The sequence below is a fragment of the Peromyscus californicus genome, unplaced genomic scaffold, assembly GCF_007827085.1.
Source record: "Peromyscus californicus insignis strain IS unplaced genomic scaffold, ASM782708v3 Scaffold_14__1_contigs__length_90479793_seg_2, whole genome shotgun sequence".
Lineage (NCBI taxonomy): Eukaryota > Metazoa > Chordata > Mammalia > Rodentia > Cricetidae > Peromyscus > Peromyscus californicus.
The window spans coordinates 66,508,099-66,520,936 of NW_026294436.1; the positions used below are offsets into that span (position 1 = coordinate 66,508,099).

General features: G+C 43.4%; 1 protein-coding gene and 1 pseudogene across 1 annotated transcript in view; one reads left to right on the forward strand and one right to left on the reverse strand.

The window, feature by feature from the left end:
* Nucleotides 1-12,838, forward strand: part of Dnah14 (dynein axonemal heavy chain 14) — a 216,412-nt gene that overhangs the window by 190,216 nt on the left and 13,358 nt on the right. Inside the window, exons 76-78 of the mRNA XM_052736532.1 lie at nucleotides 1,263-1,490; nucleotides 7,232-7,429; nucleotides 9,902-10,101. Of these exons, the coding sequence (XP_052592492.1) occupies nucleotides 1,263-1,490; nucleotides 7,232-7,429; nucleotides 9,902-10,101 (626 nt within the window). The remainder of the gene's footprint in view (nucleotides 1-1,262; nucleotides 1,491-7,231; nucleotides 7,430-9,901; nucleotides 10,102-12,838) is intronic.
* Nucleotides 3,329-3,857, reverse strand: LOC128110084 (60S ribosomal protein L17-like; annotated as a pseudogene).

The following is a 12,838-nucleotide window of genomic DNA, read 5'->3' on the forward strand; positions in this document are numbered from 1 at the left end:
ATGCCAGGATTAAAAAAAAAAAAGAGTCTATTAATCAACGTGGGCATGGCGGTGCATGTCTTTAATCCTAGCACCAGGGAGACAAGGCAGGAGGTGGATTGCTATAAATTCTAGGCCAGTCTGATCTGCATCTACATAGGGGGTTGCAGGCCCTGTTTCAAAACCAAACAATGGCTAGAGACCTTCCTCCTTCCCAAAATTATGTGCTTATATCCCTAAGGAAAAGTGTCTCTGTTTCTGTAATTCAAGAAGGGAAGAGGGGCTACCATGCCAGCCATCTGTATATGCTCTAGTAACATCTTAGATTCCCATCATGTACAGCTGCATATGACTCCCACTACATCCCCCCTGAGAAACATGTGAACACACAAACACACAAGGAATTGACAGAGTCATACTTAAGTAATAAGTCTGATCTTGAATCTAGAAATCTCATATTCATGCACACACATACACTCACCCATATAATGTATCTGCATAGTCACACAGTATTTATGCACTGTATATCTTAAGAATTACACAAGATACTTTATTTGCCAATGTTCAAATCAATCGCACTCTTAGCTTAGGTTTATACATATATAAACTCTGTAAGCAGGTACCCATTAAGACCCTGGTTATCTCAGACTAGCATCCACACACACATAATAAAACCCTCACAGTTAGTCACATGAGCTACTCCAGTGAAGCAGGCCACAGCTTGGATTCTCAAGGCAATCAGAATTCAGTAGCACAAAAATCACCACTCTCTCTTTGAATGTGACTGGCTGTGTCTGGAGGCTTAATCAGTGTCATTTCCTATGGTTTGGCTCCCTGGCTGGGGTCTGGCAGTTCCTTCGCCTGGCCACAGCTTAGCTACCACTGATGTAGCCCACAGACAAACTCTGAAGTTCTGTTTTTCCCAGACATTAGGCTTGTGGTCACAGTAACAGCTATCATCCCAGTGCTGTGGTTTGTCTTTAAAATGTGAATTAGACAGACCTCTGTAAGCTCAAGGCCAGTCTCATCTACACAGTAAGACCCATGCTAACCATGGCTGCAGAGTGAGACCATGTCTCAAAAACAAAATATGAATTAGAACGCGATACAACATCTGAAATGATCCTTTTGCAGAGGTGTTCAAGAGGCCTAGATTCGGACATGACAGTGGTTTTTGGAAATAGCTCTTAGCCATGTGTGTCGCTAGTCCTGTGAGAAGTGGCCCTCCAGGGCTTGTTCCCATGTACAGTCACTTGGTCTGTTCACTCCCTTCTCTTTTAAAGATTGCCGTGGAACCTCCCCAGGGACTGAAAAGCAATTTACTCCAAATGTTTGGATATGGCGGGAGTGGAGAGGTAACAGAAGATATATTTGAGAAGCCTGATTGTGGACCATGCTGGAAAAAAATTCTGTTCAGCCTCTGTTTCTTCAATGCCGTGATCAACGAAAGGAACCTGTATGGGACACTAGGCTGGAACGTCCCTTACAAATTCAGTTCTTCAGACTTGGAGGTGAGTGTGGGCTCTGGAGGGCAGGCAGGAGCTCGTAACAGATACAAGCTGAGCTGAGCTAGTGTGTGTCTCCACAGTGCTAGGTGTTAGCCTGGTAGGAAGAAAAGGCAATGTGTAACTAGGAAATGAGGACTGTAAGTCAGCTTTCTAGAATGCAGTAGAAGCCCACCACTTGGGCTATACAGAATTTCCTCTTCTAGACAAGTCAGGTAACCCCAGGAGCCTAATTTCTTCAGGGAAATAAGCAGCGTGGGAGGGGAGCAAACCTCAATACCTACCCACAGAGTCATTACAAGATGCAACTCAGTGGCCTGGAGAGATGGCTCAGTGGTTAAGAGCCCTGGCTGCTCTTCCAGAGGACCCAGGTTCAATTCCCAGCACCTACATGCTAGTTCAAAACCACATGTAACTAGAGTTCTAGGGTATCTGGTGCCCTCTTCTGGCCTCTGTGGACATCGGGCGCACATGTGGTACTCATATATGGGCAAAACACCCATACACATAAAATAAAAATAAAGAAATCTTTAAAAAAAAAAAAAGTACAACTCAGTGAATATAAGTGAAACATTTTGATCAATTGCTGACATGTAAATCACTATTAAAACATCTCTCAATATTCATTCAAAGCAAGAAGGATTACCCCGAGTCCCTGGGGCTGGGCCCCTTAAGACTCTTCTGTAAGTGATTATTCTTCTTACAGTACTTTCTATTGTGCTTCTTGGCAGGACGTTTTCTTTTCTTGTTTGGGTTGTTGTTTTTTTCAAGACAGGGTTTCTCTGTGTAGCCTTGGCTGACCAGGAACTCGCTGGGCAAAACAAAACAAATCAGCAACAAAAAATTCCCAAGTGATGCCGGGCAGTGGTGGCGCACGCCTTTAATCCCAGCACTCGGGAGGCAGAGCCAGGCGGATCTCTGTGAGTTCGAGGCCAGCCTGGTCTCCAAAGCGAGTTCCAGGAAAGGCGCAAAGCTACACAGAGAAACCCTGTCTCGAAAAACCAAAAAAAAAAAAAAAAAAAAAAAAAAAAAAAAAAAAAAATTCCCAAGTGAATTTTTTTGCAACTATGCTTCTGATGTAGAATGCTGCACCGTTCCTGGGTTTGTTGTTTGTTTGTTTGTTTGTTTGTTTGTTTGTTTGTTTGTTTTCTAGGTAAGTCTTGATTCTGCCTATGGCAGTAGTCCACCCTGGGCAGGAGGTCTTCAGTTCTCTTAAGTCCTCTCTGTGTGTCCATCAGGCATTTCTACCTTCACAAGAAGCCACGTTCACATAGGAAAGCTCACGATTTCTGGGATTAGCCAAGAATATAAAGAAAAATAGCTGCACATTAGAGATCTTCCAAAGGCGATAAGCACAGGGTGCTCCTGTCCAAGCCTCTTCAAAGCCCGTCAAAGTGCAAACAATACACTATGGGAAGTTCTTGCACTGTGTATTAGAGAGTTGAGTGGGGAAATGATCATTATCTTCTATTCATTTGAAGAGAGAAATGAATGTAAGGAGAAATGGAAACAGTATGCCTTTTTCCTCTCGGTGCTAGTGACCAAGCCTAAGATCTCATACATGATAAGTACCTTGCTAAAGTACAGAGCTATGCTCAGGCCAATGTGTCTTAAATTTAACAAAGAAGAAAACTGAAAGGAAATAACAACTTGAGTAAACTATCAAAAATAAGAGAAAGATAAAGTAAAATAAAGAATAACATGAAGCAAAATGAAAAGACTATTATCACTTACTATGTTAAATGTAGTCTGCACCAGGTCCTGGGTTCAGTCCCTAGCGTATCAATGGATAATATACTTGTGTCTTTTTTTTTTCTTTTACCTGCATTTATTTTATGTCGGATTTATTCCTTGCCATAAGTTTTTTTTTTCTTCAGATTTTTCTGGGATATCTTTTTCCTCTGTGCAACCTCCTTTTCTGGCTTCGGAACAACTTGTTCCTTCTCAGTGAGGATCATCTAAGTGTGGCAGGGGGAGCTCACGTTCGGGTTAATGCGGCCATGAGCTCTGGAAGTTCATCAGCACATCTTGGCTGCTGTGTTCACCTGGATGTGTTCAGTGACTAGAGAACCTACATCTGAACCCTCCAGTTCAGCATTACTCTCTGCGATTTTTAAGTCTGTGCAGCGAAAACTCAGCACTCCTTTTTGGCCACCAACCCTCTGTCCATCTCCACTGTTTGGCCTGGGTATACCTACCGACTCCACCATTGTACCCTCTGAACGGCACACGTGGCTTCTTTAAAGTGGCATCATTCAGATATTAGGTGGCTTTCCGGATACGCATACCCTTGATGGCCTGGGCAGTTTCATAGGTGTCCTTCATGTGGACTCGAAGATTTGAACCCCTTGATTTGCATGATTTTGTAGGGTTTTCTGGTCCTCACAGGTCACCTCAGGCCACTTACAGGAAGAATACTGGTGTGTCTTGAACACCTCATACACTACTGAAAAGCAGTTAAAAGGGAATACAGAAATAGAGAGCTGGTAAAATGGCTAGGTAAAAATGGAAACATACAGTTTTCTCTAGCAATAAACATCCAGAACAGTAGTGATAAAAAAATCTGAACAAAATTAATAAGAAATGTACAGGCCCTTCAAAAAGATCACTGTAAGTTAGGGAGAAAAGGAACAGCATTCTTTATCATTTGAAATGTTGAAAGTCTTACGACAGCTTTGTACAGTCAGCACATTAACTGTCCCCGGTTTCCAGATGGGAACAGAGCCATGAGCACTGGGGAAATTTGTCCCAGTTACCCAGTAAGTGGCAATGAGCACCATTACCTTTTTTTATCCTGCTTTCTCTAACTTAGCACACACCAGTTCTCCAAGGAAAACTCCAGATACCATAAACTGTCCATTCTTCCAACGTTAATTGCCAAATATAATGCTGAGTTATGATTAGAACTTAGAAGATTTAAAATTGAAAAAAGTTCACAAAAAGCAGAAATGTTGAATAAGCTATAAATGCACACAAAAATAAAAATCAGTGGAGGAATTTTCCTTCACCAGACGTCAAAATAGACTAAAAATCCACTATCCTGAAGTAAATAGTTTAGCAGAAAAGTTAAGTCAGTGTGACTTGGCAAAGAATGCAGAAGTAGATCCAATTCTCTATGAATTTCTAAAGTTGCCATAATTATACATAGTTATGGGATATACTGTATATGGATATTTTGCCTGCATGTATGTATTTGCATGTATGTATATGCACCATGTGTGGGCCTGGTGCCCAGGGAGGCTAGAAGGCGGCACCGGCTCTAGAACTGAAGTTATAGATGTTTGTGAGCTGCCATGTAGGTGCTGGGAATCAAACCTGGGTCCTCTGGAAGAGCAGCCAGTGCTCTTAACCCCTGAGCATCTCTCTAAACCCTCCCCCCGCCCCCACCAAATCACTGCCAACCCAAGTTCCCTCCAATGCAACTATACTCCTTGTATCTTTCAATACCCTTTCAGCCTCCAGGAACCATCTATGAGGTCAGCTTGTTAACATCTGACACAGTGGTATTTCAACACAGTAAAAAGATGTTTTTTGTAAATAATACTAGTACAACTCAGCATCCTACTGAAAGAAAATGACTAGGTCCTTTATCTTTTGCACTCTATTCGTTTGTACACTAGAAGAAAGGCTAAATTTATTTTACAGTCATAAAAATCTCTAAAAATGAGGGCTGGAGAGATGGCTCAGAGGTTAAGAGCTCTGACTGCTCTTCCTGAGGTCCTGAGTTCAATTCCCAGCAACCACATGATGGCTCATAACCACCTGTAATGAGATCTGGTGCCCTCTTCTGGTCTGCAGTCATATATGCTGTATACATAATAAATAAATAAATCTTTTTAAAAAAAATCTCTAAAAATGAATCTGGGAGATTCTATGGACAGTCTTGAATTTGGGCACAACTTAATCCAAATTTGAACCCCAGAATTGGAAGTGTCAAAACAGCTCAGCTGGGAGAGTGTTGTGCTGAAGAGCTAGAAACCCAGAATTGTAAAAGATAGGCATATTTGGTTGTAAAAAATCTCCTGTGGAAAATTGTAATAAAGCAGCTAGTATAGAAGTAACAGACCTCAGATATTATTTGTAGTGAGGGACTGGAGAGATGGCTCGGCTATTAAGAGTGCTTAAGAGCATGTACAGCTGTTCTTGAGGACCCCAATTCTCAAGCACCCCCACTGGACAGCTCACAAGCCCATGTAACTCGAGCTCTAGGGGATGCTACATATTTATATTCACATACCCACACAGATAGTCCTAATTAAAAATAAATCTTTAAAATGTGTGATGCAAATGACTGACAATAAAATTAATATCCATGATATATAGAATTACTTAAAAGGAAGATAACCTAACAGCACTGTAGAAACTCCAGCCTAAATGGCTGTCGGGTAAAGAAGAGGCTGAGAATGAACAGTGCCAGATGGAGTACAAACTCAAGTCGGGCTCAGCCTCTCACACTGGAAAACTGCAAGTCACAGCTATCCCTTGCTATCCACAGAGGTTTGGTCGCAGGGTCCCTTTAGGTGGCAAAGTCTGATGATGCTCAGGTCTCTTAGACTATAAAATGGTGTAGCATTTGCATATGACTACAAGCAGCATCCTCTGAACTTTAAATCATGTACATCCTAATACAATGCAGGCGCTGTGTGAACCACCACACTATTTTGTTTATGATAAGGAAAATGTCTACGTGCACTCAGTACACAGGCTTTTGTTTTAAAATAATTGTGATAGGGTGCTTGGTTGAATGTGCAGATGTGGACCCCACAGAAACAGAGAGCCCACAGTGGAGTCCCATCTCTATTGGATTCAGGGGTGAGAGCGCCAGGGCTCACACAGTGGGAGCATGAAATGAGTGGCCGTAGCCACCAGAGACAGCCAAGGGCCAGTCAGCGTGTACTTGTGGGAGCAAGAAAGTCAAGACCCCCGAGAGAGACAGAGGGAGTGGCCAGGGGAGCTGAGGACAGTGGAGGGCAGGAAGGAGGAGCCAGAGGGAAAGGGAAGAGGTGGGGATCCATTGTATATGCAAGGTCACACCACGCTCATTTTTAGGACACTAAGAACCTGCTGTTTTGGGCCTTGGAGGAGGGGGAAGGAAGATGAAGAGAAGGCACTTCCCTTCCGCATCCTTCTGTGCCCTGACATCCGGTGCCCTGCACAGGTCTGTGAAAGCAGCAACCATAATTACCAAGGCTATAGCTCAACTGCGGTGGACTCACTTGACTTTACCTCTCTCTGTTCCTGGTTGGTTGGCTGGTTTTCCAGTACTGGGGACCAAACCCTAGGGCCTTACACATACGAGGCAAGTGCTCTACCGCTGAGCTACATCCCCAGAACCTTTTTTATTGTCATCATTTTATGCATAGGGATGTGTTGCCTGTGTGTATGTCTGTGGATCAGATCGCCTAGAACTGGAGTTACAGATAGTTGTGAACCACCATGAGATGCCGGGAATGGAACCCAGGTCCTCTTAAAAGGGAAGCCCGTGCTCTTCATCACTGAGTCACCTCTTCAGCTCCCCCAGTCCTCTTCTACTGAGTCAGGGTCTTACTAAGTTACCCGAGTTGGACTTGAATTATAATCCTCCTGCCTCAGCCTCCTAAGTAATTGAAACTAGAGGACTGTACTTCCTGGCCTGCTTCTGTGTTTCAGAGAGAAACTGGCCACTTGAGAGTTGTTGGTGTTGTGTAAAATGTCAGTTAAACTAAAAACGCATGCCGAAATAACAAGGTACAGTGGGCTTTTCACAGGTTTCCATAAAGATGCTGGGAAATATCCTCTCTGGCCGGTCAGAAATTCCATGGAAAGAGCTGAACTATTATGTTTCGGAAGTGACCTATGGTGGCCGAGTGACTGATGAATGGGACAAACGATGCCTGAAGTTTCTTTTCAACAAATTCTGCAGTCCTGACATTCTGAAGACTAACTTCAGTTTCTCTAGTGATGAGGTAAGAAATGAGTATATCTTCTTAATTATTTTTAAAAACTGGGTTTTGTTGCACCCTTTATGTCTTTAACCAAATTGTAATGATTACCTGAGTGGCTTTCATTACCTTTCAGAACCAAACTAACTTCCCATTGTTCTATTTTGTTTGTTTGCTTTTGGTTTGGGGGATTTTGTGTGTTTGTTTTTTGAGACAGGGTTTCTCTGTGTGGCCCTGCTTGTCTGGGAACTCACTCTGTAGACCAGGTTGGCCTGGAACTCAGAGTCCTGCCTGCCTCTGCCTCGGAGTACTGAAATTTAAGGTGTGTGTCACCACCACCCAACTTCCCGTTGTTCTATTAAATGCCAGAATATATCAGGCAATCAATAAAAAGAATGGTAAAGAAATGGTGTGTGCCCTCTGAGACGCTGAGTATTATAGACAAAGCACAAGGAAGCAGAAGCAAGCCGCACGTACAGACCAGAGTCCAGCCAATGCGCATGTGTTTCCCATGTTGCCAGAGCTTCTATTTGCCCAGCTTGCAGGCAGGGGAGCTGCTGGTGCCAGGGTGGAAAGCACACAGCACCAACCTGTGGCAGAGCTGGCATGTGGGAACTCTGTCTCTACCACAAGCACCAAGGTAGAAAACTGTTCCCTTTCCGCAGCCCCTTAGCTTCTGTCCTCCACGTAGGCCTCCACCTTGCAGGCAGAGCTCCAGGCTAGACACCAGCAGTCATGCTTTGTCCAGTGTTTGCTAGGGGACCTCTGACCCGTATGGAGGGGGTGTGTGGAGAGGTAAGTGGACAACAGGAGACAGGGAGGATGAGGCTCTGGGCCAGATGCGGGCTTGGTGTCATCAAGAGGGGTAGAGGTCAGACCCAGGTCATCTGCCCTAAGTCTTAAGAATACAGAGAGATGAACAAAGGGATATCTGAGAGAAACTCATTTGTAAGGCACCAAAAAAAAAAACATATATTAACAGCCTGTTGATGACGCCGAGCAACAAAAGCCAGCAGCATTCATGGACCACCTGGTGCATGCCAGCCAACATGCAATTGTTTCTTATTGGGTCGCAAAGCCTCTGTTTGCTTTTAACTATTTAAAGGAACATTTAAATTAAGTTTAGATTCTTGTGGTAGTTTGAACGTAACTGGCCCCCATAAGCTCATAGGGAGTGGCACTATTGGGAGGTGTGGCCTTGTTGAAGGAAGTGTGTCACTGTGAGGGCGGGCTTTGAGGTCTCTCTTGCTTAAGCTTTGCTCAGTGTCACAGTCCACTTCCTGTTGCCTTCTGATCAAGATGTAACCAGCTCCATGTCTGCCTGCACACTACCCTGCTCCCCACCATGATGATAATGGACTGAACTCCTGAACTGTAAGCAAGCCACCCTAATTGAATGTTGTCCTTTGTAAGAGTTGTTATGGTCATGGTGTCTCTTCTCAGCAATAGAAACCCTCACAAAGACAATTCTCAAGTCAGTCCTTAAGATAAAAATTACCCTTGAAAACCCTTTAAAATTGCTCAATAAGTATATTGTGTGGCTTCTGAATGCAAACTGTCACAATGAATGTGTGTAAGTGAACAGGAGATAAAATAATATAGTTATATACATATTGCTTGTTTTTCATTGCAACACACCACATTAACAAACATGTATGTTCTGAAATCTTACATTTCAATTGTTTTAAAACCCTGAAACTTTCATGACCATTCCGTCTTGCCAGTCCATCCTATGCACTGAAATAATCTTAGTTTCCTTCACTGATAATGTCTTCACCTTGTTCTGCAATGTGTCCTGTGGCCCTCACCAAGTCTTCAATGAGAGCCACTACCACCGGCCTCCTGACATATAAACAATGCATTTCTCTTCCTGTTCACTGGTCATCCATTCTTAATATCTGTATTAGACAGACGTCTATAATTTGACAAATGCTTAAGACAAACAATTTTTAGGAGGAAATGTTTATTGTTGGCGGTGTTTCCAGAGATTTCAGTCCATAGTTGATGGTGCTGCTGTGGGCCTGTTTAGACACAGGACTTCACAATGGGAGCCTGTGGCAGGGGAGGCTCCTCACTGATGGCAGCCAGGAAACAAAGATGGGCAGGGTGGCATCCCAACATCTCCTTCAGTGACACAGCACAGTGCTCGACTCTCCCACTTCTCAATAGTCTTACCCTCTCCCAGTAGTACCAGGCTGCTCACCACACTTCTAACACACAAGGCCTTGGATTCCCTCACATCGCTTCGACAGGTTGTACTAGAGGCCCATGCTTCCATTGGGAATATTTCCCCTAGCCTTTAAACACCCCCGCCTTCCCAACAAGAACGTTACATGTGAGTGTCATACAGTTTGCAATGGTGAGGTCCCAGGTGTTGCTTTTAATAGAATGTATGTATTATAGAAATAAGAGTCTTTTGCATAAAAGGTCATGGGAGATACTACCTGGAGTAGATGTCTTACTCATGCAAAATTAACAAAGCCATTCAACTTTCAGATGTACCAGGTAGTGCCCAGCTCGGCAAGCTTAAAGGACTGCATACACATTATCCAGTCCTTACCAGATGATGACTATCCCGAAATCTTAGGGATACACCCCGAGGCCACACAAACCTGCAACGAGACCAAGACTCAGAAGCTCATTGAAAATCTCATCAGCCTGCAACCGAAAGCTGCTCCGGTCAACCTCATGATCAAGTAAGAGGACACTGGGAACGATCATTAGTTGGGAATTACCAGATATAATTTTGATAGAAAAGTATAGCTTGCATGATAAACTAAATTCTCCATGTCACAGAGGCAAGTACATGATACGCATGCACACCCACACACCTATGCTCATATGTGTGCATGTACACACACACACACAACTTGCCAAGCATGTAGTAGTTAATAAAAATTTGTTGGATGAGTGACTGAATTGTACCTAGTGAGTTGTCTTCTAAGTGAATTTGGTTTTTATGTTTTGGTTTGGTTTTGGTTTTTCAAGACATGGTTTCTCTGTGTAACAGCCTGGCTGTCTTGGAATTCACTTTGTAGAGTCCTCGAACTCACAGAGATCTGCCTGCCTCTGCCTCCCGAGTGCTGGGATTAAAGGTGTAGTCCATAATGCCTAGGTTTAAATGAATTTGTTTAAATGTGGAACATGCACATTTGCTTCTCAGGAGGGACAGACAGCTATGGCAGTGATGGGAAGGGTTGTGAGCTCAAGAGAAATTGGCCTGTACTCGGAGGCCGTGTGAATCCCAGCTCTACACGCTGCTTCAGTTTCCTTACCTGTAAGGGGGTAGAAAGACCTGCATGCCCTTCGAGGATGCTGTAAGGTCTAAATGGTGTAATACATGTACACCAAATTCAAGCCTCCTCCCCCGAGACTGTAAAATGAAATCAAGTATGTCTATGCCAGAGCTACATGTCTGGATCCCTCAATGTTTTCACTGGCTAAGGATAACTCCACTCTCCCTTTTTAGACATCCCCCAGTGCTGTCTCCCAGGGAGCTTAGGAACTAGATCATGGTGTGCTCACTTTCTCCTCCAACCTCCCCGCCAGACCTGTGTTCAAATCCTAGCTCTACTGTGTTACTTCGTGAACATGGGGAAGCCATGCTCTGCCAAGGCCCCTCATTTGAGTCAAGACAGTGATCCTGGCTACGTCACAGGGACTCCCTGAGAGTCCGGGGATTTCCTTCCTCGTTTTCAGTTTTATCTTAACAACCACCATGTCAAAGCCTCTCAGTAATGTTGTCCCGTTTGGGGCCTTGATCAAACATTTGCAAGTAGATTAAAATTTGTTACAGTTTGCATCCTTCTGTTGTCTGTCTGCCAGGCTTTCTCAAGTCTGTCAATCATTTTCATAAATCTAATAACCAGATATATATAGTGAATCTTAAATCATTTGTTCTCTTATTTATATAAATTTAGCAGGATTTCAGTTTAAAGTGTTTTCTCAGTTCTCTCTTTTTTTTAAATGGAGGCATAGGCTTCACCTCTCAAGTTTAAGAGGCCCAGTTCTCAGGACTATCACAGTGTTCATGAGCTGGAAAGTTGGCTCAGTTTACCAAAGTTTGCTGTGCAAGCATGAGGGCCTGTGTTCAGATTCCCAGAACCCACAGAAAAGCCAGGCACACATGTGTCACCAAGTGCTAGAAGGTAGAGACAGGTGGATCCTGGAGCGTGCTGGCTAGCTAGCTTGCCAAGATGGTGAGATCCAAGTTCAGTGAGAGACCTTGTTTCAATAGATAAGTAAACAAATATGGCTGAGAGACAACTGAGACAAAAGCCATCCCAACATCAACCTTTCACCTCCACATAGGCCTACACAGGCAAGTTCACCTGCACACACACACACACACACACACACACAGTTGGACCTTTTCATCGGGACCACTGGCTTCCCAATAATGACACGGAGACTTATTATTGATTATAAAAGCTAGGCCGATAGCTTAGGCTTGTTACTAACTAGTTCTTACAACTTAAATTAACCCCTTTTTGTCAATCTACTTTTTGTCTCATGGCTTTATTACATTTACTCTGTACTGCTCATGCTGCTTCCTCTCCCTCTGGCTGGTGACTCTCTGCTTCTTCTTCCCAGCATCCTGTGTGCCTGAACATCCTGCCTAGCTATTGGCCATTCAGCTTTTTGTTAAACCAATCAGAATGACACATCTTCACAGTGTACAAAAAGATTATTCCATAAACATACACACACACACACACACACACACACACACACACACACACACACACACACACACGCATGCACGCATGCACGCACGCACACGTAATATTCTAGATAATAGCATTCCTTGGTACAAAAATATCTTTTCTATAATTTTTCCCTTGTTGGGATTACTTCTTGTTGGGAGCATGAGTAGGATACTCAGAACTCTGTAACTATCAGGATAATTACTCCACAATTCTATGAGAGGTGGCCACATTACCCACATCCCTAGATGCCAACTACATATTCTCTAATACCGCTAGACAGAGTTTATATTCCTTTGGCTGTTAAAATACATGTATTTTTCCCATGTACCTCCAAACTAACTGGAATTTCTACATTCTATTATAGTCTTATCTCTTTGGATCATGACTCATTCAGATGGCATTAGCATGCTCTCTGGCTTTGGCACATGGGTTTTACTATTTGATCCATCATCCTGTATTGTTTACAAACAATAAATAGACATAGTTCCAAGTGCCACTTCACTAGACCTGAGTATATACCATCTGCTTCATAGGGGGGAATTGCATATGGAGAAAGGCATATGCCCAAGAGAAAACATCCAGATGTTCCCAGAACAGCAGGTGGAATGTCCTGTAGACTCCATACTTCTGATTATACCCTTCATACTATTATCTTTCCCCAACACACCAGTAAAAGATGGCATGATTATAATGGAATTGTGTGGCTTTTCCTGGGGAGGTGTAA